Source organism: Garra rufa, chromosome 11, assembly GCF_049309525.1.
Source record: "Garra rufa chromosome 11, GarRuf1.0, whole genome shotgun sequence".
In the NCBI taxonomy this organism is placed as follows: Eukaryota; Metazoa; Chordata; class Actinopteri; order Cypriniformes; family Cyprinidae; genus Garra; species Garra rufa.
Window position 1 is genome coordinate 26,044,193 of NC_133371.1, and position 25,559 is coordinate 26,069,751.

A 25,559-nucleotide genomic window follows, 5' to 3' on the forward strand; every position below is an offset into this window, starting at 1 on the left:
ATACACTTATTAACTTCACAACAATATGCTTTCTTTGTTAAAAGCACCAGTGGTGCTACCAGTCTACTGCACTGGTAAGCCTTTGAATATTTCTTCAGGAAAGAAAAGAACATTTGCTTTTTAAAACCACACACAACAATGAAAGCCTCTTATGGTGGCCTAAAAACATTTGCCTGAATCATTCCCTGATTTGCTTACTATTTGAGCCAGGTAAATGACACCTCAGACAACAACCAGACTATTGCAAAAGGTCAGCTGGCCATTCACACACACCGCTTTGGTTATTTGCAACATGGTGACAGCGGTGGAAAAAAGTCACACATGTAAATCCACTGAAAGCAAACATATGCCATGTGAACGTACTGTAAGTCTGCAGCCTCAACACTTCACCCAGCATTCAATACGGCTGTTAGCTGGGACTGCTAATGTGTTCAAACCATGATAATTTGGGCTAATGAGAATGGACTGATATCAGCATGGCTGAGTAATGCTGTCGAGAGTATCTAACAGGGGCGAGGGGGTAAAAGGGACAAATGGACGCCACATATCTGCTGTGAAGTTGATATCTGATTTCAAGGAATCCTGTGCGCACACTGTGAGGCCTGTATTCAGAATACCAGCGTAGGGCTACTAAGATTTCATTACCTCCAGTTGGAGAGGAACAAGAGGAAGAATGATTTAATTATTTTAATTACCTGCAGCAGCTTTTTCATTTGGAGCACAAACAGAATTCAATTTGAAACAACAGGAACTATAAGGACTTTCTTTAGACGGGACAACTGTAAAGACTGTATTTTCGCTCATTCATACTATTGTCTCTGTGCGACTACCTTTTTATTAATTGAAATTGACTTACAGTAAGAGGAAATTCCATAACAAATTAAATTCAAAGGAATTGAAGGAATGTATCTATACAAGATAAGCTCTTTTACCACAGAGAATTATTTCAGCTTATCCCTTAGTTTTTCAAAACAAGCAAATGTCACGTGTACACTAATATATTTACCCTGCACCAGGATAAACTGTAGAATACAGAGTTTTGAAAGTATATACAAGACTGTAAAATGCTACAGTAAAAACCTGTTAACTGGTTAACGGTAAGTTCCCTTACTATGTACACTGCAAAAAAGGCTTATCTTAGTATTTTTGTCTTGTTTCTAGTCAAATATCTAAAAATTCTTAAATTAAGATGCATTAACTAGACAAGCAAAATTACATAAGATATTTAGTTTTGATTCCAGGGGGAAAAAAATAAATTAAGTGCAGTTTGCTTAAAATAAGTAAAATTATCTGCCAGTGGGGTAAGTAAATTACTCTTGATTTAAGAATATTTTACTTTGTAATGGACATTTCATGTAATTTTACAGTAAAATACAGTTTTAGGAAGTGAAAAAGAACATTTAATTTACAGCAAAAAACTGTAAATTGGCATTCCAAGAATCCGCTGCGTTACATTTTACATATGATGTTTTTTAATTGAAAATCAATCAGTTATGTTTATTAAGGTTGTAGGCTGGTTAACATTATATCAGTTAAGGAAATACGTTTTTTTATGTAAATTTATTTCTTATTTAAAAAATTTTTATGGTAAAATTCTGGCAACCACAGCCAGCTACTAATGATTTTTTTAATGATTTTTTTTTTTACAGTGTGTGTGATAAAAAAGATTTTACAGCATGTAAAGTCAATAAAATGCAAATGTCTCAATATACATGCAATGAAGAGTGTTTTTTCCCCAATTTTTATTTTAAAGATGTGGCTTAACAATAGTAGTATTATATGTGACCCAGGACCACAAAACCGATTTTCAAAATCGATTTATACATAATATGAAAGCTGAATAAATAAGCTTTCCATCAATGTATGGTTTGTTAAGATAGGATAATATTTGGCTGAGATACAACTATTTGAAGATCTGGAATCTGAGGGTGCAAAAAAATCTAAATATTGAGAAAATCACCTTTAAAGTTGTCCAAATGAAGTTCTTAGCAACACATATTACTAAACAAAAATTCGGTTTTGATATGTTTAAGGAAACATGATCTTTACTTAATATCCCAATGATTTTTGGCATAAAAGAAAAATTTGACCCATACAATGTATTTTTGGCTATTGCTACAAATATACCTGTGCTACTTAAGACTGGTTTTGTGGTCCAGGGTCATATATTATCATTACTTTGTCTTAATAAATAATAAAAAATTAAAATTTAATTTAAAAAACACTAAAAACTTAATTAATTTGAAAGTTGAATTTAGGGATCACACAGAAAATGATAAATGACCATGCATAATTAAACATTCAATATCAACACAAAAAAAAACCCTATAGGAAATGCTTTACTTGTAGACTTAAGTAAATTATTGAAAAACACATTTTAGCAAATGTAATAAATAATGAATGACTCCAGATTATTGTCTGAGCAGACTACATGTCTCAGATTGTGTCTATACAGCTTAACTTGTTTTGAGCTCAGAACATTTCTTTAACTTTTTCTTTTCGAAACACAAACTGCGAATATGGCTTAAAAATCGTCAATATCCTAACTTCTGCATTCACGAAAGGTCAGAGAACTTTCACGGTCTTAAAAAGTGAAATGTGTTGGGCTGTGCTTTTATACACAATCTCCAGACTAAGGTCCATCATACATGAAAAGTCCTTTTAACTCCACTTCCTTTCACCTACTCTGAGCAATGCAAAAGGTGAGAACAAGGACAAAGTGTGCTACTGGAGACCCAATACTGTGGAACACCAGTGGTCCTTAAAGACCCCTGCGAGCCGCTGAATGGCCATGCTGTAACCTCTGAGGAAACGCTCCATCAATCCCGCGCTGCTACTCAGTAAATAAAAGGGCTTGCTTCAGACCCACAGCCTTTGAAAAGGGAGACACAGATGGGATCGTGGCCACTTTTAATCAGACAGAGAAGTGGACAGGATCCACAAAGGGAGATTTCACGCAAGGCTTCACCTGTCGCCTAGAGTGTTATTGAAGTTGAACCACGGTGCGGCAGGCGCACGCACACACACCAAAAACACACGTGCGCACGCTTCTTTTTGCTCAGGCGTGGTGATCTCGGTCTAGTGCTCTGGTACCGACTGCGGGCCAGACTTGAGACAAAGTCCATAGCCCTGAGCCTGGTCATCACACTGTGGAATCCATCTGTGGAAAGCAATACATCTGTTCCCTTGACTACACAAGGCCTGGCCTTTTGCTGCAGATGGTGGTGGCAAGTAGGAATGTGACTTTTGATTTGGCTTCTTACATGGAACAGGAATTTTATGCTGGTCAATGAAAAAGCAGCAAAGTATGCATTTGGTTTAGAGGGCGGAAAAAGGACAAACGGGAAAGAAATGTGTAATTGTTTGTGAGGCATTTATCACTTTAACACAATCTATTTATTTAGATAAGTGCCTCCATGTGAAACACATTTCACCAGGAGAAAAGGCAGCAGGAAATGGAAATGAGAGGTTTAGAGTGGTTTATCGATTCATTAAATAATTGTTCAACTCTTCTCCTTTTTTATGACAAGCTAAATGCATAGCAAAAACAAAAAGTAAATAACACTGGATCTGTTTTTTCATTTTTTATTTGCTAAAGATTAAGAGTGTTAAGAAACCATTTTAATTTTAGAGTTTAGAATTTTAATTTTAAGTACAAATGTAAAAGTAAGGAAACATTCAACTATTTTCTGTAGCCTCTGAAGGGCAGTAATAACTGAAAAAATAATGATATTTAGGCAAAAAGAAAAAAAAGGTACATATCTCCATTCTGTTCAAAAGTTTTCACCCCCAGCTCTTAATACATCGTTTTTCCTTCTGGAACATCAGTGAGCGTTTAAACCTTCTGTACTAGTTGTAGGGCTGGGCGATTAATCGAAAAGTAATCGAAATCGACATTCAGAACCTATAATCGATCAAATTTTTCCAAGTCAATTATTTCAATTACTTTCCCTTTAAAAACACTACTGCGTGTGGAGTCACGTGACCCCGCTCCGTTACGTTGCGTCATTCCGCCGACATGTCGATGGAGAGCTTAAACAGTATTTATACGGTAAAAAGTATTTACTGGATATACAAGAGTAATTTTATTTAGAAGAGATACTGCTTATTTTCTACTTTTAATATTTATTATTATTTTATAAATAATTTATTTTGTTTCCAAAAGTGCAAGTTATTTATTTTCACTAATTTAAGAAAAATGTGACTTTTCATTTTAAGCAATGTGTGCTTTAATTTCAGTTGTTCAACACTGATGTTCAATAAATAATCATAGATAGTAGATAGTGTGTGCACCCTTCATTCAAAAATCTCTCACTTGTAATATGTGCGCATATTTACTGTACAAAACTTGTCAGTGAACTATGAGGGCAACAAAATAAATATTATTTAAATATAATTAAATATAATTTTATTAATGAATAAAATAATCGTTCATTAATCGTAATCGGGTTAAAATGTTCAATTAATCGAGATTTTGATTTTAGGCCAAATCGCCCAGCCCTAACTAGTTGCATATGAGTCCCTCAGTTGTCCTCAGTGTGAAAAGATGGATCTCAAAATAATGCAGTCATTGTTGAAAAAGAGTTCAAATACACCAAAATGCTGGAAAAAGAATTTGTGAAACCTGAAGGATTTTTCTGAAGAACAGCAGGCAGTTTAACTCTTCTGGACTACATGTAAACATCTTTTATGTTAAATATCTTACTCAGGTCAGTACTAAATAAACAATAAAATGCATTTTGTAAGATCCCTCTTATTTTGGTCAAATAATTCTGATTTTGAAAGGGGGTGTAAACGTTTGACCTAACAATACTGTTTTGTCGAATCTGTTTTAAAAGTTTTGAAGAATTTACCTGCATTGAACTAAACAGGAGCTGAACGTTGCCCAGATGGCCACGGAGTGAACTGACTTTTCTCAAAAGGGCTTTAGGTTACTTCCTCCTTGTACATGCCGTTTGATTAATAATATCACTATAAGGTATCCTCTTTCAGAATGTCACACTGTACAATATGAGAACACAGGCCTGTGTTTTTATGGCTAAAATCGATGTTGCTGGGTACTGATATCCTTTGGCTATATCGGTATACTGTATAACTCCTGCACAGATCTTTACATGCGTCTCGATGGAGTCATACTGCCTTCAACCAGAATCAAAGTCAGCAGCACTTCTGATGGAAGTCCAGGGCTGATATCTCTGCTCCAGGTTTCTCCAGCACTATACAACATGTAGCCAGGGCAGGAAAAGAGAGTGGAGGCTTCAATAGCTTATTTCTGCTCTGCTTCTTTACGGCTGAATCATGGCCAGAGAAAAAAAGAGAGCTGGCTGTGGGCGATCTCTGCAGCTACGAGTAGATGCTGGCCCACTGAGCAGGGACAAGGCTGCTTTGTTGGGGTCCTTCATGCATTGGGTCAGGCTCCTCCACAGCGGCCGGAGGGCCGACGTGGGAAAAGCAGCAGCTTGCCACCAGCTTGCGTTCCACATCGCTAAGCGTCAGCAACGCCTGATTGTGTGGATGTACATGTCTCTGCATGTGTTTGTGGGTGTCCTACAAGACACTCACAGGATTTAGCTAACCTTTCTTCACTTTAAAAAGACATCGAACGGCAATCCACAACAGCAAAGAGGCTCTTTAGTGCTGCAAGAGGATGTTTTGCAACACAGAACACTGTGATTTCCCATTCTTTGAAATCACAGAGGGAAAGACATAAAGCCACTGAGAGGGGGCACAGCATCCTCTTTAAAAGCTGTTGTAAAGAGGTAAAGCTGACATGGGGTGGCTGTTACATAAGGGAAGAGTGTGGCCATTCATTTTTAATGCAGGTGAGGGCCCTCTCTGTGCAGGGAAGAGAGCAGATGGGCCGCTGATGGAGAGCTCAGGCCTCGCGGATGGCTCTGTGCATTCTTCTGCAGCTCTGCCATGCAGGTAATTCACCAGCAGTGTCATCAGCATGAATAAAATATAACTTGGCCCAGCTGACTTCTTTTTTTTTTAGTAATAGACTTTAAAGGGGTACTTTACCCAAAATCATTCTAGTTTGAATTAAACACAAATTAAGATATTTTTGATGAAATCTAAGAGCATTCTGACGCTGCATAGACATGTTCAAGGCCCAGAAAATTCAAAAATATCTTAATCTCTGTCCTGAAGACGAACAGGACTTAAGGGTTTGGAACAACATGAGGGTGAGTAATTAATGACAGAATTGTAATTTTTTGGTGAACTATCCCTTTAAATACCACAAGTACCATACAGACAACCGGGAACTTTTAAAGCATAAAAATATTCATGCATCATAAGCCAAAATGTATGCATATTTGATAAAAACCCATATATCAGATGCCACACTGACATTTTTAATTTCTATTTAGTCAGGGATTGAGCACCGAATGAATAAAAAAATCATCTAAAGTGACGTCAGAGAGACGTTTTGAATGCATTCTTGTCCTTTGCTCACTGATTGTCTCGACCTATAAAACTGGAATGCTGCTTTGACGAATGAGGACAGTGCGTGCCTGGCAAATCCTGCTTCCTGTGTACTGAACACTACAGTAGTATGGTTTTGGTTTGCACAGCACTCATTTGGCCAGCTGGGATGGCTTTATGATGAGCAAACAATTTTACGAATTGTATAAGCTGAAAGTTTTACACACTCACTAATTGAGGCAAACATGAGCGGCGGACCAAAAAAAAGGTCCACCATGTTCTGTGGCATGTGTGCAGTTACATGATCTATGCCCCTTTGTCAGTTGCGGTACTTAAGTACGTCTGGACTTATCAGTGGCTGCAGACGTCCTGAACCCTCTATCTAAGCACGGATGAGAAGGAAACTGTTATATGCTGTCCAGACATCAGTTTGTCCGCTATGGCACTGTGGGACACACATGCTGAACATTTGTGCACAGATAATTTCTGAACTTCAAGTTAAAACTGACTGCTGAGCTAGATATTTTTTTTAAATGGAACTAATGTCTCATACTTTGATCTAAAGAGGCAGTCGAATTGTGAAACAAATACATTGACTCCAAAAAGTATTTGGACTTTGCACATTATATAACAAAATATCACACCATAAGGGTAACTCAAGTCACACATTAAAAAAATAATAATAAGGCCAGTTGAAAGCAAAAGTGGGGCAAAAAGCAAGAAAAGCTTTAGTCAAATATATTTAAAGAAGTAACTTGCTTTGATGTTCTGTTATCTAATTGAATAAAAGTCAAACATTTTGAAATGTGACCTCCACATTGTCCAACTACTTTTTGTGGCCATAGTACGTCTGAAATTACATTACAGTAAATCATTCAATCATTAAAGATTGTTTGTTACAGGAACCAGAAGTAGGCCACACTCACCTCTACAATGTCAGAGTTGGTTCTGCTCTCGTGGGGTTCGTTGTATTCTGTGTACTTAAGTAGGACTTTGTCCATGTCAGTGCTGGCATACTGAAAGAGTTTGTTCGAGCTGTTGAATATGATCAGGGCAATCTCACAGTCACACAATACGCTGAGCTCGTAAGCTTTCTTCATCAAACCAAACTTCCGTTTTGTGAAGGTAACCTGTGAGAAAACAGAGAAAATAAGAATGCTCAGTCAAATGTTCAGTCAAACACAGATACACTACAATATTTGCCTTCATACTAGCATACAGACAGTCAATCGAGATGATCACCAGAGAATAGAGAGGAAAATACTACACGGATCTAGTTCATTAGCCCAACAATTAATAGCAATAAAAAGGAAATCTTAATGTTCCATGTTCAATACAAGTTATGCTCTATTTACAATATTTGTGGCAACCAGAAAAAAACATTTTAAGTCTATATTTATATACCAGAGGCGTTTTCTCAGAGGAGGCAAGAAAAATTCTATGAGAAAACATTTCATAGTACAAAAATAAAACAATGCAAATATTACAAAATATAAAGCATATAAATCACTCGTTTTTCTAAAGTGTCCAAAAGCGACTCCAGCAGGTAAAGCTACAGCGAGATTCCGCATCTCTCTCATCTCACCTGAGCCCTTTGAGTTTTAACAGACCTCCAACACCATGTACTACTAACTACATGCGATGCAACAAGATTTCAGTGACAAGTAATTTGTCCACACCAGACGTGGCGTGTCTAAATTACTCAAATATAAAAAAGTAATATCTATTGCATGAGAATAAAAATACAAGTACCATACAGACAACTAATAATTGTTATAGTTTGTATGCTGTTGTTCCAGCCGCGACGTTGCAGAAATAGAAACCATTTCTTGAACAGAATTTTCGCATGTCGACATCACGGCTAGTTAGAACAAAAACTTCGATTAACATGAAAAAGACACCTTTTAGTGTGTGTCACGGTGTCACGTTGTGTGTAGTTAAGACATGGTTTAAAGCATGTGCTGCAAATGCCAAGTTCTGTCATGAAACTCTAGATGGCGCAGACTGATGGGTGCTTAACGTAAATTGATGATATTCACAGCATTAAACTACAAGCTGATTGGTTCATATTGCATACACAGCCAGTGAGCTTGCTGCTCTACATTTAAATGACTGGTTAGCATGCACTGTAGCAGTTCGCAATGCACTTTCAGAGTTCCTCTGAAACCCTGCACCTCCCCAGCTCCACCTGTATAGATCTGCAACACGTTATTATATATGCTATTTGTGCAGATGCAGCAGCAATAATCTACAACAATAGCAATAACCAAAATCAGCGTAGAAGATCTATGCCACCAAGACCAAATACATTAAAGGGTAAGTTCACCCAAAAATGAAAATTAGACCATAACTTACTAACCCTCCAGGCATCTTAGGTGTAAATGACTTCCTACTTTCAGACGAATACAATCTGAGTTATATAACAAATTATCCTGGCATTTCCATGCTTTAGAATTGCATGGGTGGGTGTTTCTCTTCATCAGCCCAAAACAAGTCCAATAAAGTGCATCCATCTATTATAAAAAGTGTCTCACATGGCTCCGGGGGGTGAATAAATATCTCCTGTAGCGAACTGATGCATTTTTGTAAGAAAAACATCCATATTTACAACGTATTAATCACTTTAATCTAGCTTGCACAAACTGGTCTTACATGGAAGCCCTTTCGGACGGATGACGTAGGACGTTGACGTTGTGCATGCGCCAGTGAGTCTCTCACAAATCAATGTTTGTTTACAGGAGCAAAGAAAGCAAAGTTTCCTTCCTTTAGCAAAGGAAAACCAGTCTCCTCTTGGCTTATATTGAAATTCTCCAACATTTTTCTTTACAAGTCCTCGTTTTGTACATCTAATTCATGACCGTTGTTTGGTTTTGATCTCTCCATGGCGCGTTCACGTTTGTCACTTTTGAGTGGCGCATTTGCAACGCCGACGTCATACGCCATCCACCGAGAGCTGCTTCTGTATACAACAGTGAGCGCAAGCTAAATAAAAGTGGTTATTATGTTTTAAATACGGATATTTTTCTTACAAAAATGCATCGATTCACTACAGGAGGCTTTTATTCACCAGCCATGTAAGCCACTTTTTATTATGGATGGATGCACTTTATTGGACTTGTTTTGAAATGATGAAGAGAAACTCCCACCCAAGCAATTCTAAAGATTGGAAATGCCAGGATAATTTTTAATATAACTCAGATTGGATTTGTCTGAAAGAAGGAAGTCATATACAGCTAGGATGCCTGGAGGGTGAGTAAATTATGGGCTAATTTTCATTTTTGGGTGAACTAACCCTTTAACATTGTTATATTTATTACCCATTCTAAAATCTTCCGAGAGTTGTCATAATAGAAATGCTGTTGATAGGCACTTAGGACATTCCTTTATTAGAAAGAACTATAACTTTAAATCACAAATCAAAATAATTCTGAAGACCCTTACAATGGTTTTGGGCTGTCTATCGGGATCTGATAAAGTCTAATTGTTTTAGTGGTCTCTATCTATCCTGGGCCATGTTACTGCGAGATAATGAGTCAAGCAGACAGCAGAGCTGCCACACTGATGTCATGGCAGGTCAGACAGAAGGTCAGCGTGAGGAACGCAACAGAGGCTCCACAGCCTGTGCAATCAGCCCATTAGGGAGACAGCAGGCTCCATCACTCCTGCCTGCATCCTCTGACAGCCTCTTCCTGCAGGGCCATCGCTGTAACACGAGCCGGCATATACGCTTCTGCAGGTCGCGCATACACGCCCATAACTATCTGACTTTTCTAGAGATGGCCGGCCATTATGCACCAAGCTATACGCTTTGCTTTTGATGCAGCTATACACCGAGCCAAGCCAAGCATGTGTCCTATTATCCACGAGAAGCTCATTCAGGAGCCTTCAAAAGCCTGAAAATGAATTATGCATTTGTTCAGCTCTCATGTTTAACAAGTGTTGTACAGCAAAGATAGCAGCAGATTTACTTTCATAATATGGAAGCGTCAGAACGACATCATGGATGAGCATATGAACACTCAAGATGAGCAGGATGTGTCGCGCACATGGCAAAACTTACAGAGATGCCATGGAAAGCTGTGCCTAGGGCGAAAAGAAGTTGGAGAGCGTGTGCATGTGAGGGAGAGGGGGAGTGAGAGAGAGAGAGCTGTATGATTACTTCCGCCAATTTCACTGACCTACAAAGCAGAGCTGAGCAGATGAGCTGGCTTTGTTCAACTTTAATTGGTCACAGCTTGCAGAAACCCTCATTTCAAATGGTACAATGCAATATAATCCAATGAGCAGCACTCTATCTCCGAATCCATACTGTTTTCTGTCCAACTGTATAGGTGGAGTCTCACATGTTCTGCATTACAGGTGATTACAATGCAGAATAGCAGAATAATACATCTGGACACTTGATTTATGCATATAAAACAGATGTCATGTCATTATGAGGTAATTAAAGAATAACAAGAATTAGAATAACACAAGATAAAAAATACAAAGGAGCAATTCCTACAGAGAGGCAAGGGAGGCAGTGTTTCCTCAAAATATTACTAATTCTAACATTAAAAAGTATAAATTACTTTTTTTTAAAGAAACATTGCACGGGAGTCCACGTCCCTAACGCCTCTCCTGAGCCAATCGAGCTTTAACAGACCCTCTAAAGCGAGTGGTGAGTTTGGTGGGGGGTAACTGAGAATAAATGGGGGAAAGTCACTTGAGAGGAAGCAATATCACTATTGTGATATGATTGGATATGACTAGTTACGATTGGATGTGATTGGTTCATATGATAAATCCCGCCTCTTGTGTTCGTGCATGTTCTATAATGCCAATTTAGTCTGAATGAACAAAATTATGCTATTAATGGAAAGACTCCATTTAAAAAAGTAAATACTTAGATTTAACCACTTTGTTCTTCACAAATAAAATACATTGTTTAAAATGATACCACCTTGAGTTATTTTGGAATAAATGTAAAATGCTTAAAAACACTAACTTAATAAGATTAATACTTCATAAAATTTTTGATCACATTATTAGTGTAGTTTTTTTGAAAGTATAAGTAATGTATATTTAACATTTAATTCACTGGTAGATGAATTCACATTTGATAAAAAAAAAACACCAAAAAATACTAATAATGTGAAATGTTGTGTCTGTTTTGATATAATTGCTATAATAAACTGTAATAATTCATGGAAAAGCTGAATTTTCAGTGTTCATTACTCCACTCTTCAATGTCACATGATCTTTCAGAAATCATATAATATGTGACCCTGGACCACAAAACCAGTCAAAAGGGTCCAATTTTTTAAATTAACATTTATACATCATCTGAAATGATGTATGGTTTGTTAAGACATGACAATATTTGGCTGAGATACAACTATTTGAATCTGAATCTGAGGGTGCTAAAAAAATCTAAATATTGAGAAAAGTTCTTAGTTCATAGCAGTGCATACTACTAATCAAAAATTAGGTTTTGATATAGTTGTGGTAAGAAATATACATAATCTTTACTTATCCTAATTATTTTTGGCATAAAAGAAAAATAGGTCATTTTGACTTATACAATGTATTTTTGACTATTGCTACAAATATGCAGCTACTTATAAGTGGTTTTGTGAATCATGGTCACATTTGCTGATTTTGCACTAGAGGTACATTTCTTTTCATCAGTCTTGAAAACAATTGTGCTGTACAAATTCTGTGGAAAGTGTGATGCTATTATTCTGAATTGAAAAATATATACACACGCATACAGTAAATAATACAAGCATGCCACACTTCACTAGTCTGCTGCCGCTGCTTAAAATTCCAAGACAGCTACCTAGTAACTGTTGAACCAAATCAAATCTGCACAGGACATGTGTTATGTTGATACACATTCATCAAAATCCATTCAACCTCCAATGACATGAGGCAATGACACACGGCAGCTTTCATTATCAATAAACGGGAAGTGAATGGAGTGTGCTGGTGGAGCAGGACTGTATACCTGAGCAGTCCAGGGAGAGTAGTAAGTTGAGCTCAGGCAGACAGCAGTGTGAATTCCCAGAGCCACAGAGTGCAGCTCCCTCGTAGCTGTCATTAGACTCCTCTTGCCTCTATTGCAAAGGCAAAGCAGCCTCCGAAAATCTCCCTGGACAAGCCTTTTCCAAGTATATCATCATTAAATGCTCCTACCTACCGTAAATGGCAGATTTAATTGTAGTGGAAAAAGAGATTGGAACCAGAGTCCAAATAGGTGGCATAGTTCAGGTTGAATTTGACCTCTGAGGCAGCAGAAGAAAATGTCACCTTTAGCACGGGACGGGCCCTGCTGTGCGGTGTGTGCGGTGACACTGTTCCACTCCATTGGTGTTCAGGGCACTCAGAGTAGTTGCTTGCTGACCCAGAGTAACGATTTATTCCAGCTGCAGTGCAGGACACTGTCACACACACTCGTATAGATTCACATAAAAACCATCCGCATGCAAACAAGAGCTTTTAACTCATGTTCAACTTATCATAAAAAGAGCAATTATACTCTTCTCAGCCTTGGGCAGCACAATGCACATCTGTGACTGTAGTGATGACAAACGCAGTTGTCATCTGTACGATAAGTACAGTGTACCAGCCGCAGTATCAGAAAGCCACAAATAAGCACTCTAGCTACCACAAGGGCTTTTGGGTGAGTCCCCAAACAACACCCCCAGTTTACCAGGTCACTGCTGAGGCAATGAAAAGCCATAGAGAGATCTTAGGTCACGTGGGAGGTCACTGGGGCTTTTTTTCCCCACTGGCTCACAGAGAAACACACTCGCACAGCAGTTAGGCTGGGGTGTGACTGATTTCAGACTTTTTGTGTTCCAGTTCTACATACTGTAATATACTGACCTAGTTATTGTCATATGAGTTAAGGCTGCACAATTAACTGAAATAAAGCCTAAATCTTGATATGGCTTAGTGTGATTATCAAATCACAAAGGCTGTGTTTTTTTAGAGTGAAGAGCAGCACTGTGTTCTGTTACACGTGAGCAGCTCATGTGTTTTCAGTGTCTCAGAGCTGCTCGGTTCACAGCAAATGCTGCTCCACACGAACTCATCTATGCATCTGCTCTGAGTTTGGGTTGTTTATAACGTGCATTTGGGAACACAACATGCGCCAACATCTTCCCACTTGTAATGAGAAGCGCTTCTAAACCAGCTGTTGTCAACAAAACAAAAGCTTTCTAAAGTTTTCCATCAAAGTAAACACTTGATTGTTGAATGTTTGAAAATTAGGAATCAACGAGAGTCATAAATATGTGACCCTGGACCACAAAAACAGTCATAAGGGTCATTTTTTTTAAATTGAGAGTTAGACGTCATCTGAAAGCTGAATAAATAGGCTTTCCATTGATGTATGGTTTGTCAGAATAGGACAATATTTGGAATCTGAGGGTGCCAAAAAAAAGTCAAAATATTGAGAAAATCGCCTTTAAATTTGTCCAAATGAAGTTCTTAGCAATGCATATTACTAATCAAAAATTAAGTTTTAATATATTTACAGTAGGAATTTACAAAATATCTTCATGGAACTTGATCTTACTATCCTAATGATTTTGGGCATAAAAGAAAAATTTATAATTTTGACCCAAACAATGTATTTTTGGCTATTGCTATAAATATACCTGTGCTACTTAAGACTCTTTTTGTGGTGTTTTTAATAGTAATATTTCTTCTTTTGTTTAATATTTGTATTTTGTTAGTTATTCAGACAGCCCTAATATTAGAAAAGAATTTAAAAATGCTTAGTAATAGTTCAAAAACATATGGGTAAGAACATCTATCCCACAACATGCGCCAACATCTTTCCATACTTGTAATGAAAAGTGTTTCTAAACCAGCTGTTGTCAACAAAAAAAAGAAGCTTTTTCTGAAGTTTTCCACCAAAATAAACACTCGATGGTTTAATGTTTGAAAATTAGGAATCAATGAGTGTCATAAATATGTGACCCTGGACCATAAAACCAGTCATAAAAGTAAATTTTTTGAAATTGAGATTTATACAGTATATCATCTGCAAGTGGAATAAATAAGCTTTCCATTGATGTACGGGTGTTGTATGTTTGTTAGGATAGGACAATATTTGGTTGAGATACAACTATTTGAAAGTTGTCTGAATGAAGTTCTTGGCCATGCATATTACTAATCAAAAATTAAGTTTTGATATATTTACAGTAGGAAATTTACAAAATATCTATATGGAACATATTTTTTACTTAATATCCTAATGATTTTTGTCATAAAAGAAAAATCGATCATTTTGACACATGCAATGTATTTTTGGCTATTGCTACAAATAGGTTTTGTGGTCCAGGGTAACATATTAGATTTGTGATTTTACAATTACAATTGTTTTTAATAGTAATATTTCTGCTTTTGTTTAATATTTTCATTTTGTTAGTTATTTAGACAGCCCTAATATTAGCAAAGGATATAAAAACGCTTGGTAATAGTACAAAAACACATTGGTGAGAACATCCATCCCACAAACAGATCTTGAAAGCACTTCACCACACTTGGCGTAACTAAAGTGTGAGGAAGTGATGTTATGAGTCATGTTTTGTGCTCCAAACTTCTCTTTGTTCCCTCCAACTTGTGGCAGTCTTTGATAAGGTCATTCTATCCCAGCCATCCAGTAATTATATTAGCATTTCTCATCTAATTGTACAGCAGGAATAAGAACGCTGACCTTTTCACAACTTTTTCAGCATATCAGGTAGTAGCCGGGGTACTAATTCTGCTCAGCCATCATCTCTTCCATGTGTTATCTCTTACTTTTCTCAGTCTGTCCTCTTTTTGCTGCCAGCGCACTGGGCTGTCTTGTATGCCATTGGGCATTGTGGCTTCTAAGAATTTCAAGATACCAGTGAATCAAAGCAAATGAGGATGTGTGTAAGTAAAAATAAATCCTTGCTCTCATAAAAGAGGAAATGGGCAATATGTGTGGGTGAAAAGTGTTGAGTAATGCATTTACGTGACCAGAATCCTGAGGAATTCCTTGTTGTGGGTCGTGGTGAGACAAACAAGATCATGAGGAAGTGCACCCACGGATTTTAAGTCTATCCGGATATGTTTGCATCTGTATGTGTTTGTTTCACCTCAGAAAAACAGACAAGGTCTGGCTTGTCAGTCAAAGATTCCATCACGTCCTTAGGAAGAGGAAAAACAAGCTATGTGGGCCTATAAGGATCTCTGGCATTGGAGGTGATGCCTCTTATATCGAATCAGAGCATGCTAAGGGACCAGAGGTGACATATCATTGAATGCAGCATGTCAGCTTCAACGATCTCGATAACGAACGGCAGGAGGTCTGCGTGGTCCAGAGAAAGTTGTCTCTGCCATAGCACCAGCTGGCAGAGTGACCCAAGCCCCCTGGCTCCTGCGCTCCTGCTCTACGCTTCCCAGCAGAGAGCACTCTGGCCTGGGAGACAGGCAGCGGTCCCTCCCTCCTGTCCGGCTGGATCAGCTTTCACAAGACGCAGAGGAAGCCCCAGGTCCACAGTTCACTGCTGGGTTCTGAGCATTTGAGTACCCAAAGGGCAGGACCAGCCAGCTGGGACTGAGCCAGTGTGACCTTGTAATTAGACTGATCTCTATGCGTTTATCTCTCACCCTCATTCACGACATGAACTTCACCTGTGATAATTGGCCTCTTATATTATGTTCAAAGTCAGCTATCAAAGCAATTAAGACAAAACAAGCTAGAAAAAAAACTGTTTATACTTTCCAAGGAAGTACTTGATATAATGGGATTCCATAATCCAGTGAGATGCCTACACTTTAAAAAATGCTGGGTGAAATATGGACAAACCCAGAGACTGGGTTGTTTTGATTGAGTGGTTGGGTTAAATGTTTAACCCAAACTTCTGGGTAGTTTTATTTAACTTATTTACTCAACTATTGTTTAAAAATTACTATATGACTGGCTTAAAATGAACCAAAAATAGATTGTAAATACAAAATCAGACACATAATTACTAGATGCAATTATAATAAAAAAGGTGAATGTTTATTAATAAGAAATTTAAAAAAAAATGTTTGGTATAGGGACCAATTCACACTGTTAACTAGCAGCAAATTAGGAGTTTATTGAGGCAAAAGTCGTAATTAATAATTAATAGCAAGAACTGAACCTTAAAAAAAGTGTGACCAAATGTTTGTTATTTAATTTTTATTTATTCAACTTATTCATAAATATTCATTTATTGAACAAATTAATAAATGTAAATTTCCAACCTATTTTGGGTTTATTTTAAGCAAGAAATATAGTAATTTTTAACTACCCAGAAAGTTGGGTTAAACATTTAACCCAACCGCTATGTCAAAATAACCCAATCGCTAAGTTTTTTCATATTTCTCCCAGCGCTGGGTTGTTTTCAAGTGTATAAAGAATTTTAAAGCATCGTTCATGATGCAAAAGCTGTTCCTAAATGTATGTAACTTAATTAGGCAGCCATATCAGATACATGGTGGCAAAATGTCAAAGCAAAATTGCTTTTACAAAGAAGGCAGACACAGAACGTGTCTATAAGCTTCGTGAAATATATAATACATATATTTATAATCATAATTAGATAACAAATCCAATTGATTTATAAATGATTGATTTAACTAACTGATATATGTGAGCCTAGACCACAAAACCAGTCATAAGGGTCGATTTTTTTAAACTGAGTTCATCATCTGAAAGCTGAATAAATAAGTTTTTTTTTGTACCATTGATGTAAGATACAGCTATTTGACAATCTGGAATCTGAGGGTGCAAAAAAAATCCAAATATTGAGAAAGTCACCTTTAAAGTTTTTAGCAATGCATATTACTAATCAAAAAATAAGTTCTGATATATTTACAGTTGGAAATTTACAAAATATTTTCATGAAACATGATCTATACTTAATATCCTAATGATTTTTGGAATTAAAGGAAAATAATTTTGACCCATGCAATGTATTTTTGGCTACTGCTACCTAAGACTGGTTATATAAAATGTTGATTAAACTATTAATTTAAAATAAACAAATCCATAATGAATCACCAGATTCTGTAACAGAGTTCTTGTTTGGTTTCCTGAATGAATAATGAGGCCAACAGGCTTGACAGGAAAAGAAATCAATGACCAGATTCCTTCGGATATAAAGATCATCTGCATTACTAAGATTTTTCATTCTGTTTTGTTGATGTTCCGCCACCACGATGAATAACTAAAGGGAGGTGGGTGGAGCTTTCATTGTTTAGAGCATTTCATTGTTGTTGTCATCAAACATGAATTACAGACAGAAAACCACCCACACTATTTCCCCTCACAAACCTACAGCTAAACTCTAATGCAGTTCAACTAAAAACAAAACTCCCTTTGCTTCAAATAATCCACTTTAGCTGAAATTACAGTCTATCATTTAAGGACGCCCAATATTGGAAAGGGCATGTTAAGTGAACGCCATCTTTTTATTTTTTTTCCTCAAAGCTTTTTTTCACTCCCTGGTTTCTAAACCATGTTTTCATCATTAAAGAATAATGGTGTTCTCTCTCAGAACCTTTTAGAAGAGGAGTCTGATAAAATGGAAGGATGTGCATCACAAAAAAAATAATAAAAGGGATGAGCGCAAGGCTCGGCACTCCTGAACATGTGACACGCGGAAGCAAAAGTAAGCCAAAGCAAGGGCGGGCGACACTCCACCCAGCAGTGAAATCATCAAACTTTTAATGACTTGGGTAATTACCCCTAGTGAGCCTGCTTAATGGCGTACAGCGGACGTCGTTAGGCACAGAGGTCCAAACGCACACACTGGCACACAAACGCAGCTGTGAGAGAGCATGTCGACTGTATGGAAACGAAGCCAAAGGTACCTGACGAAATCGCACGCGACAATTTTTCTCTCTCGGCTTAACAAGGAGCTTTCCTGTGCGTGCTGTTGCAGAACTCTTCCCTCGAGTCTTTACTCTTGTGTTCGCGATAATACTTTCCATCCTCTGCGAATCAAAGAGCTGTCACAACACAATCAGAGCTACAATGGAGAGATGCTGTTTTCACACTGACAGGCAGCACTCATTAGGGTCCTTTGAGACCATCACCGTAATTAGAAGTTTTCTACTAGGGGAGTAATTCAAAAGCATGTTACTACCACTATCGCCTGAGACAGGTATACGACATCATCAGGACAAATAATTACAGGCTTGAAGAGCCGTAGAGGAAATCAGAGCTCGTACTGAGTGGACGACGGACAGGTGGAGAGCGAGGGGGGATGGGGGGGGTTCAGGATCATTCTGTCCTCCTGCGCTATTATGGCACTCGTCCCCCTTACACAGCTTTGCAATTAGCATGTCAGCCTGAGCTGTTCAGTGAGGCTCACCAAATCCTCTCCTCTTCTTCTTCTTCTTCGTCTCCTTTTGCTGTCATTCCTTCCTTCTCCTACAGGCCGCACTTAAGGGGCTTTAGGTGGAAAGCTCCAGAAGGACAGGGTTGCATGCATGACAGGACCTCCAGCTCTTCCATATTTCATAAAGTGTGAGAGCGCTGCAGAGTGAGAGCCGAGACGTTCTGTCTTCATTCTCATGAAATAATGCATTCACATCTCTTTCTTCCACTGATGGGACTCAATCAATGCCAGAATCGACGTTTGTTGTACATTCAGACTTCTTCCTGGTGAATTTCGTGGCAAATCAATCGAAGAGCAAGAGCGAGATCTTCCAAAACCCTCGGGGGTGAATAATATCGCAAGATACGTGTACAATGAACGTCCCGCGGCTTGCGTCTGAACTCATTGTTTTGACGGATACTGTGATTGCGGACCTCTCGACCCCCGCTACGCTCTCCTAAATAAATCCTGATAGGTCAACAGGCTTTCCAGAGCCCTTCTCATAATGATACGAGACGCCCCTGCTGAAGCCTGTGCTGCGTGCAGTACCGCCACTGTATTTAATTAGGCCACTTAAGGCATTCTCTCATTCTAATGCAATGAATAAAGATAGCTCCCGGCACAGCCGCACAGATAAGGATTTTAATTGTCTTCTTTCAGCGGGCCCAGTATGCTAATGGCCATCTCCCCAGGGTGAAGAGAGCACCCTAGAGCGAGCAAGAGACTGGGTTCACGCTGGCGAGGGGGAAGAACTTTGCACGCAAAAGCTTGAATAAAAGGCTTACACCGTTCTCCGTTCGTCTCCAAAAACTATCCGCTGAGCGAGTCGACCACACTCGTGGCCGAGCCTGTGCGCCACTGATAACCGCTCTCTCCAGTGAGTGCCGTGAAATTCGGGTTCTGATGGACAAGAGCGCTATTAATTACCGTGCGGTGTATTGTCTAGTGCTTATGTGTATGTGGCAATAACAACGGAGAAAATAAAAGGCGGTATTGTGACGTTTAAAGTTGTGAGCCAGAGCGAGTAAGACTTTTTTCTTTGGTGTAAGCCAAATACAGTTGAAGTCAAAAGTTTACATACACCTCGCTGAATCTGAAAAATGTTAATTGTTTGACCAAAATAAGAGGGATCATACAAAATGCATGTTTATTTAGTACTGACCTGAATAAGATATTTCACATAAAAGATGTTTACATATAGTCCACAAGAGAAAATAATAGTTTTATAGAATTTATACATTTATAAAAATGAATGATCCACAGGGTAAATTTAATGTATTTTGTCTTCTGGGGAATATGTAAGTATCTTCTGTAGCTTCTGAAGGGCACCACTAAATGAAATAAATATTATATTTAGGCAAAATAACAAAAATGTACACATCCTCATTCCATTCAAAAGTTTACACCCCGGGCTTTTAATGCATTGTTTTTCCTTCTAAAGCATCAGTGAAAGTTTGAACCTTCTGTAATAGTTGCATATGAGTTCCTCAGTTGTCCTCAATGTGAAAAGATAAATCTCAAAATCATACAGTCATTGTTGGAAAAGCTTCAAATACACAAAAATGCTGGAAAACCAAAGAATTTGTGGGACCTGAAGGATTTTTCTGAAGAACAGCGGGCAGTTTAACTGTTCAGGACAAACAAGAAACTCATGAACAACTATCACTAAACAACAAAACACACACACACACACACACACACACACACACACACACACACACACACACACACACACAGCTGTGGATCATTCAGGTAACAACACAGTCTTTTGTGGATTATATGTAAATGTCTTTTATGTGAATTATCTTATTCAGATCGTTACTAAATAAAAAATAACATGCATTTTATTTGATTCCTCTTATTTTGATAAAATAAATAACATTTTGCAGATTCTGAGTGGTGTATGTAAACTTTTGAGTTCAACTGTATATTCTAACACTGTGTACTAAACAGATGCAATGTCACAACACTGGACAAAAGATATCTTTACCATGATAATCGTGGCGGCAGTATGCGACGAGCAACAGTGGATTCTATTTTAAAAATATTTCTATTTTAAAAATATTTCTATTTTTGCATTGACGCTGGGACAATAATATACAAACCAAAATTTGGCTGAACTATCCCATTAAAATGGGTAGAATTTAATACACTGAATCAAATAAACAGCCAGTCACAAAGTGATTTTACAGTAACTTTCTATTCTTTTTCTTCATTCTTTCTCCCCGCTCTTGCTTTTTATTTTTGCTGATGTTGTAAGCTGGGGCAGATAGTGCAGATGCTGATGTTTCTAGTAGACATCTTCTCTTTGCCTGCCTTCCTATTTGGATCCCACCCAGGACCTGGTGTTATGCTGATAATTGGCCTGTCCTGTAAATTCGAGTTTCTCACTTGGCTGAACTGCTACCTCCACAGTAACTGTCAGAGAGGTGGGAGGAGAGCTGGGGGCAAGGAGGGAGGAGGGCACGGGCTGTTATGTTATCACCCTCAGGAGAGTGAGCAAAACCTCAATTAGCTTTCCGTGAGCATGGCAAGAAAGTTATTTCACCGACGAGACAGTGCAAATGATATTTTGAGCGGGTGTGAATGGGTGCATCAAGTCTAGCTGGAGAGACGTGGACTGACGCATACTTTTTTCATTATCAAATCTTTAACATGTCAAATGGAGCGACTTCCCTTTTCAAATGGACATTAGACATGCCGTGTACATTTTGAGCGCAACTGTACGTGCCCCGCATCTGTTTTGTGTGTGTGTTTTCCCTTCTCGGCAACGGCTGTGTCAGAGAAGGCGACCAGACAGGACTGTGTTATGTTATTTATATTTAGCGTGAGTAGACAAGGGTGAATTCCAGTCTGTCTCTGTCGCTGGCCAGATCATTGGCACTTTTCTAGGGAAAGGACAGGAAAATAGAGAGAGAGACAGAAGCAGAAAGAGGAAGATGGAGAGAGAGAGAGAAGGGCACAGCGCGTCCCACTGTCCCTCCTTGTAATGAGAGGGTGCCGTGGTGCAGTGGCTGCTCCTAATTACTACCAAGCAGCTGCAACCGCAGGGAGCAACGGGCCCTCCCGGGCCCCAGCACAAACCCACCAGTGTGAAGAGAGAAAGAGAGAGGGAAAAGGGAGAGGCCACAGTCGCCCCACTTCACCCCAGTCACCCCTTTGCTCCGTGCCGCTGCCACACTGACTGGCTCGCACCAGCTCTGTCTGCCTCATCAGCTTCTCCGGACCGAAATTGCAGGGTGGTGTGTGGGAGCCGCGTCTGTAAATATGGCTGGAAATGTGTCCCAGTCCCTTTTTATGGCTCTTGCTGTGTGTCTATCCAGGAATGCTGGGACAACATGTTTAGCCAATGAACAGATGGCCCAAACTAAGCAATAATCAAATGGGTCTTTCAGGCCTGTTGTGTTCATTGTGTGCAAAATCACGACGGGATTCAAGTTCTATTGAATCTATCAGCATTACTCTTATAGTCATCAGTTTCACATGATCTTTCAGAAATTATTATAATATATTGATTTACTCAAGAAACATTTGTTATTATCATCAGTGGTTGTGGTGGTTAACATTTTTGTGGGTATATTTTTAGGATTTGTTGATGAAGATAATGTTCAAAAGAACCGCATTTATATAACATTTTAAACTTTATTAATATCTTTACTGTCATTTCTTTAAAGGCCCCATATTGTACACATTTCTGGAGGTATATTGTAGTTGTTGATGTCCTTAAGAATATATAATTGCGGCATAAGTGCCAAAATCCATCTCAATATATATTTTACAGCTCCTTTTTTAGGAGCTCTGTCAAAAACAGGTCGATTTTGGCCCATCTAATTAATATTCATGAGCCTCTCTTCTGATTGGCCTGTTGTTTTCTGTGTGACGCACAGCCAGGCCAATCACAGGTAACTACGTCATGTATCGTTGTAGCCGAACCCAGAGCAATAGAGAGAGCCTAGCCTGCTGATACTCAACAAGATATTTCAGAATGATCATTAATGTTTTTTCTTTTTCAAACACCGAATGCAGTAAGCTACATAACTGTTGCTTTAGTAAAGCCCCTTTCACAATGCGCACTGATTCTGGAAAATTACGGGAACGAGCGCTGTGTGAACAAAAGCCAGAACCATAAAGGCAGTGCTGTAGTGATGATGCACGATATTATGGACCCGATATTGTCTGGGTTTGACAAAAGGAGGGTGGGACGTGATTGGTGCTCTGGGTGGTGACTGAAGGCGGTGACTGAGTAGATCGGACGTCACATCGTTACGGAAGTCACAGCGGCTCGTGAAAATGAACAGCTACTTTAAGCAGGCTGTGTGCAGTTTACTGTGGACTGACTGTTTTGAAACTTATATGGTAGTTACATAGCCCCTAGACCTCAGTTATCATGAAAAAAGCCAGGAAATTTCGATTTTGACAATATGGGACCTTTCAATAAATGAATCTTACTGATCCAAAACTTTTGAACAGAATTGTACGTATCCTCAATTTTACTTTAAACTATGTATTTACAATACCGACATTTTCTGTCTTTAGGTTTTGAACGCTGCAAATAAGGGATGCACCAATATTACAATTCAGGCTGATATGGCTTTTGTTGTATATGGTCAATATTAACATCAATTTAGTTTAAATAAAAAACTAAAAACGCACATTTTAAAAGCTACAAGTGAATTTACCAATCACAATATGCAACCCTGGACCACAAAACCAGCCATAATGGTCTTTTTTTTTTTTTGGGAAATTATATCATTTTAATAAATACGCTTTCTATTAATGTATGTTTTGTCAGAATAGGACAATATTTGGGAGAGATACAACTGTTTGCAAACCAGGAATCTGAGGGTGCAAAAAAAATCAAAATATTTTGAAAACAATCGCCTTTAAAGTTGTCTAAATGAAGTTCTTAGAAATGCATATTACTAATAAAAAATTAAGTTTCTATATATTTACGGTAGGAGATTTACTAAATATCTTCATGGAACATGATCTTTACTTAATATCCTAATGATTTTTGGCATTAAAGAAAAAATTATAATTTTAACCAAGACAATGCATTGTTGGCTATTGCTACAAATATACCTGTGCTTTACATAATAATAGAATACATTTATCAAATGGTTAGTGTTATTAAAAAAACTTTAAGTAGTTTTGGATGACAGCAAATGTAATATAAATGTAAAAATAGAGAATGCAATAACTTAAGTCTGTAACATCTATCAATAACCAATGTGTTACTGATATATTGCACATCCCTCGATCCAAACGTACCTGTGATTGAATCTCACCAGGTTCCGAGACACACAAAGCCACTCTGAGAACTAAAAGGATGTTGATGTATAAAGGAGCTACTGACCTGCCGGTTCCTCTCATCCATGATCCGTGTGATCTGTATCTTCTTCCGTCCCATCTTGGCGTCCTGCTTGGTCTCTCTGACACCCCGAGAATATCAGAAAAACGTGAGTTTGTCTGCCTTCACTCCCCTAGCACATTGTACTCCACTCTTTCCTCTCGAGTCGTTCTCTCTCACTCTCTATCTTTCTGCGTCGTTTTCTTCAGGTGTCCACACCACGATCTGTGAAACAGAACGAGAGAGAGAGAAAACACGTTAGAAAAACGTGCAAACTCAAAAGAGGAGGTCTGATGCAGATGAAAGCATCTAAATGCAAAGTGTTCCACTGCCTGATACATGCAGGAAGGATATAAGACTGAGACCCACAATGATTTCTTATCTTCACACCTGCCTCTTCTTCTTAACAGCTGGAGATCGGCCCACTCACATGACATTTATTATTAGTCTCAAAATCTAAAACACTGGATAGCGGATCCGTAATTGTGATTTCGATTACCACTGTTGATCTCTAACACTGTAATAGTTAAAATTGTACAATGATACTATATATTACATTGCAGTGAATGTAGAGTAATCTTAATAATACATTGTAATGGTTGTACTGACCAGAACCCTCCAAAACATCTACACAATCCTATCTGTCAAACGCTCTCAGAGCTCAGAGTTTCAGATTCCCTAAAACAATCTTTAATAAGCATCATAATGACGTCCCATGGCTGATTGATGGCTATGTGAGAGACTGAGTGAAAGTAAGCAGACTAATAAGCAAAGACGAAAAGCATGTGGATGCTTCCTGCTGACTTCAGGCTTAAAGAGAAGCAAGTTTTAGCAGATAAGCCAATATGACACCAATAAGCGGGTCATAAAGTCATCTGTCTGGTTTCAGAATGCACACGGTGCATAATGTCTCTTCGGTCATCTCGTCCCGCTTTCTTTGCTCGTTTGCCTCCTTCCCACGTATCTCTCTCTGTCTGCATCTCTCTCTGACACAACCTAGGACACAAGTACACACACCCTGCCTCTCAGCGTCTCAGGAGACAGCAAGCAGGCCTCATTCTCCCTCTCATAACCCCGGCTGCTGCCAGCTCTCACTCCTAAGATGATTAAGAGTGCACCCAGTCTCGGGCTGACATTAGTTTAAATCCTCTGGGCCAGATGAGGCAATTCACACGTGACGGAGAGCGTGGAAGCCAAGTCAAGAAGGTTCAGAGCACAGTTTGCCCCGGGGGAGGCCGAGAGTCGCCCCCTCTCCCACTTCTGTCCCCGTCTCCCCTAGCTAACCTGCCCACAAAGAGCCGGCCACCTCTCAGAGGAAGCATTCATCATCTCCGTCCAGCATGGACACAGATGAACACGTAAATAGAAAATGCCTATGTAACCACATCTCGCATCTGAGAGACGCT

The 25,559-nt window shown here is 38.6% G+C and overlaps 1 protein-coding gene across 12 annotated transcripts in view; it reads right to left on the bottom strand.

Moving 5' to 3' along the window:
- Positions 1–25,559, bottom strand: part of mef2aa (myocyte enhancer factor 2aa) — a 118,111-nt gene that overhangs the window by 54,143 nt on the left and 38,409 nt on the right. For all 12 annotated transcript variants that reach the window (XM_073849946.1, XM_073849951.1, XM_073849949.1 and 9 more), the window contains 2 exons: positions 24,160–24,378; positions 7,353–7,556 (listed from right to left, as the gene is read on the bottom strand). In XM_073849946.1, coding sequence (XP_073706047.1) covers positions 7,353–7,556; positions 24,160–24,213 — 258 coding nt within the window. In that variant the 5' untranslated portion in view covers positions 24,214–24,378. The remainder of the gene's footprint in view (positions 1–7,352; positions 7,557–24,159; positions 24,379–25,559) is intronic.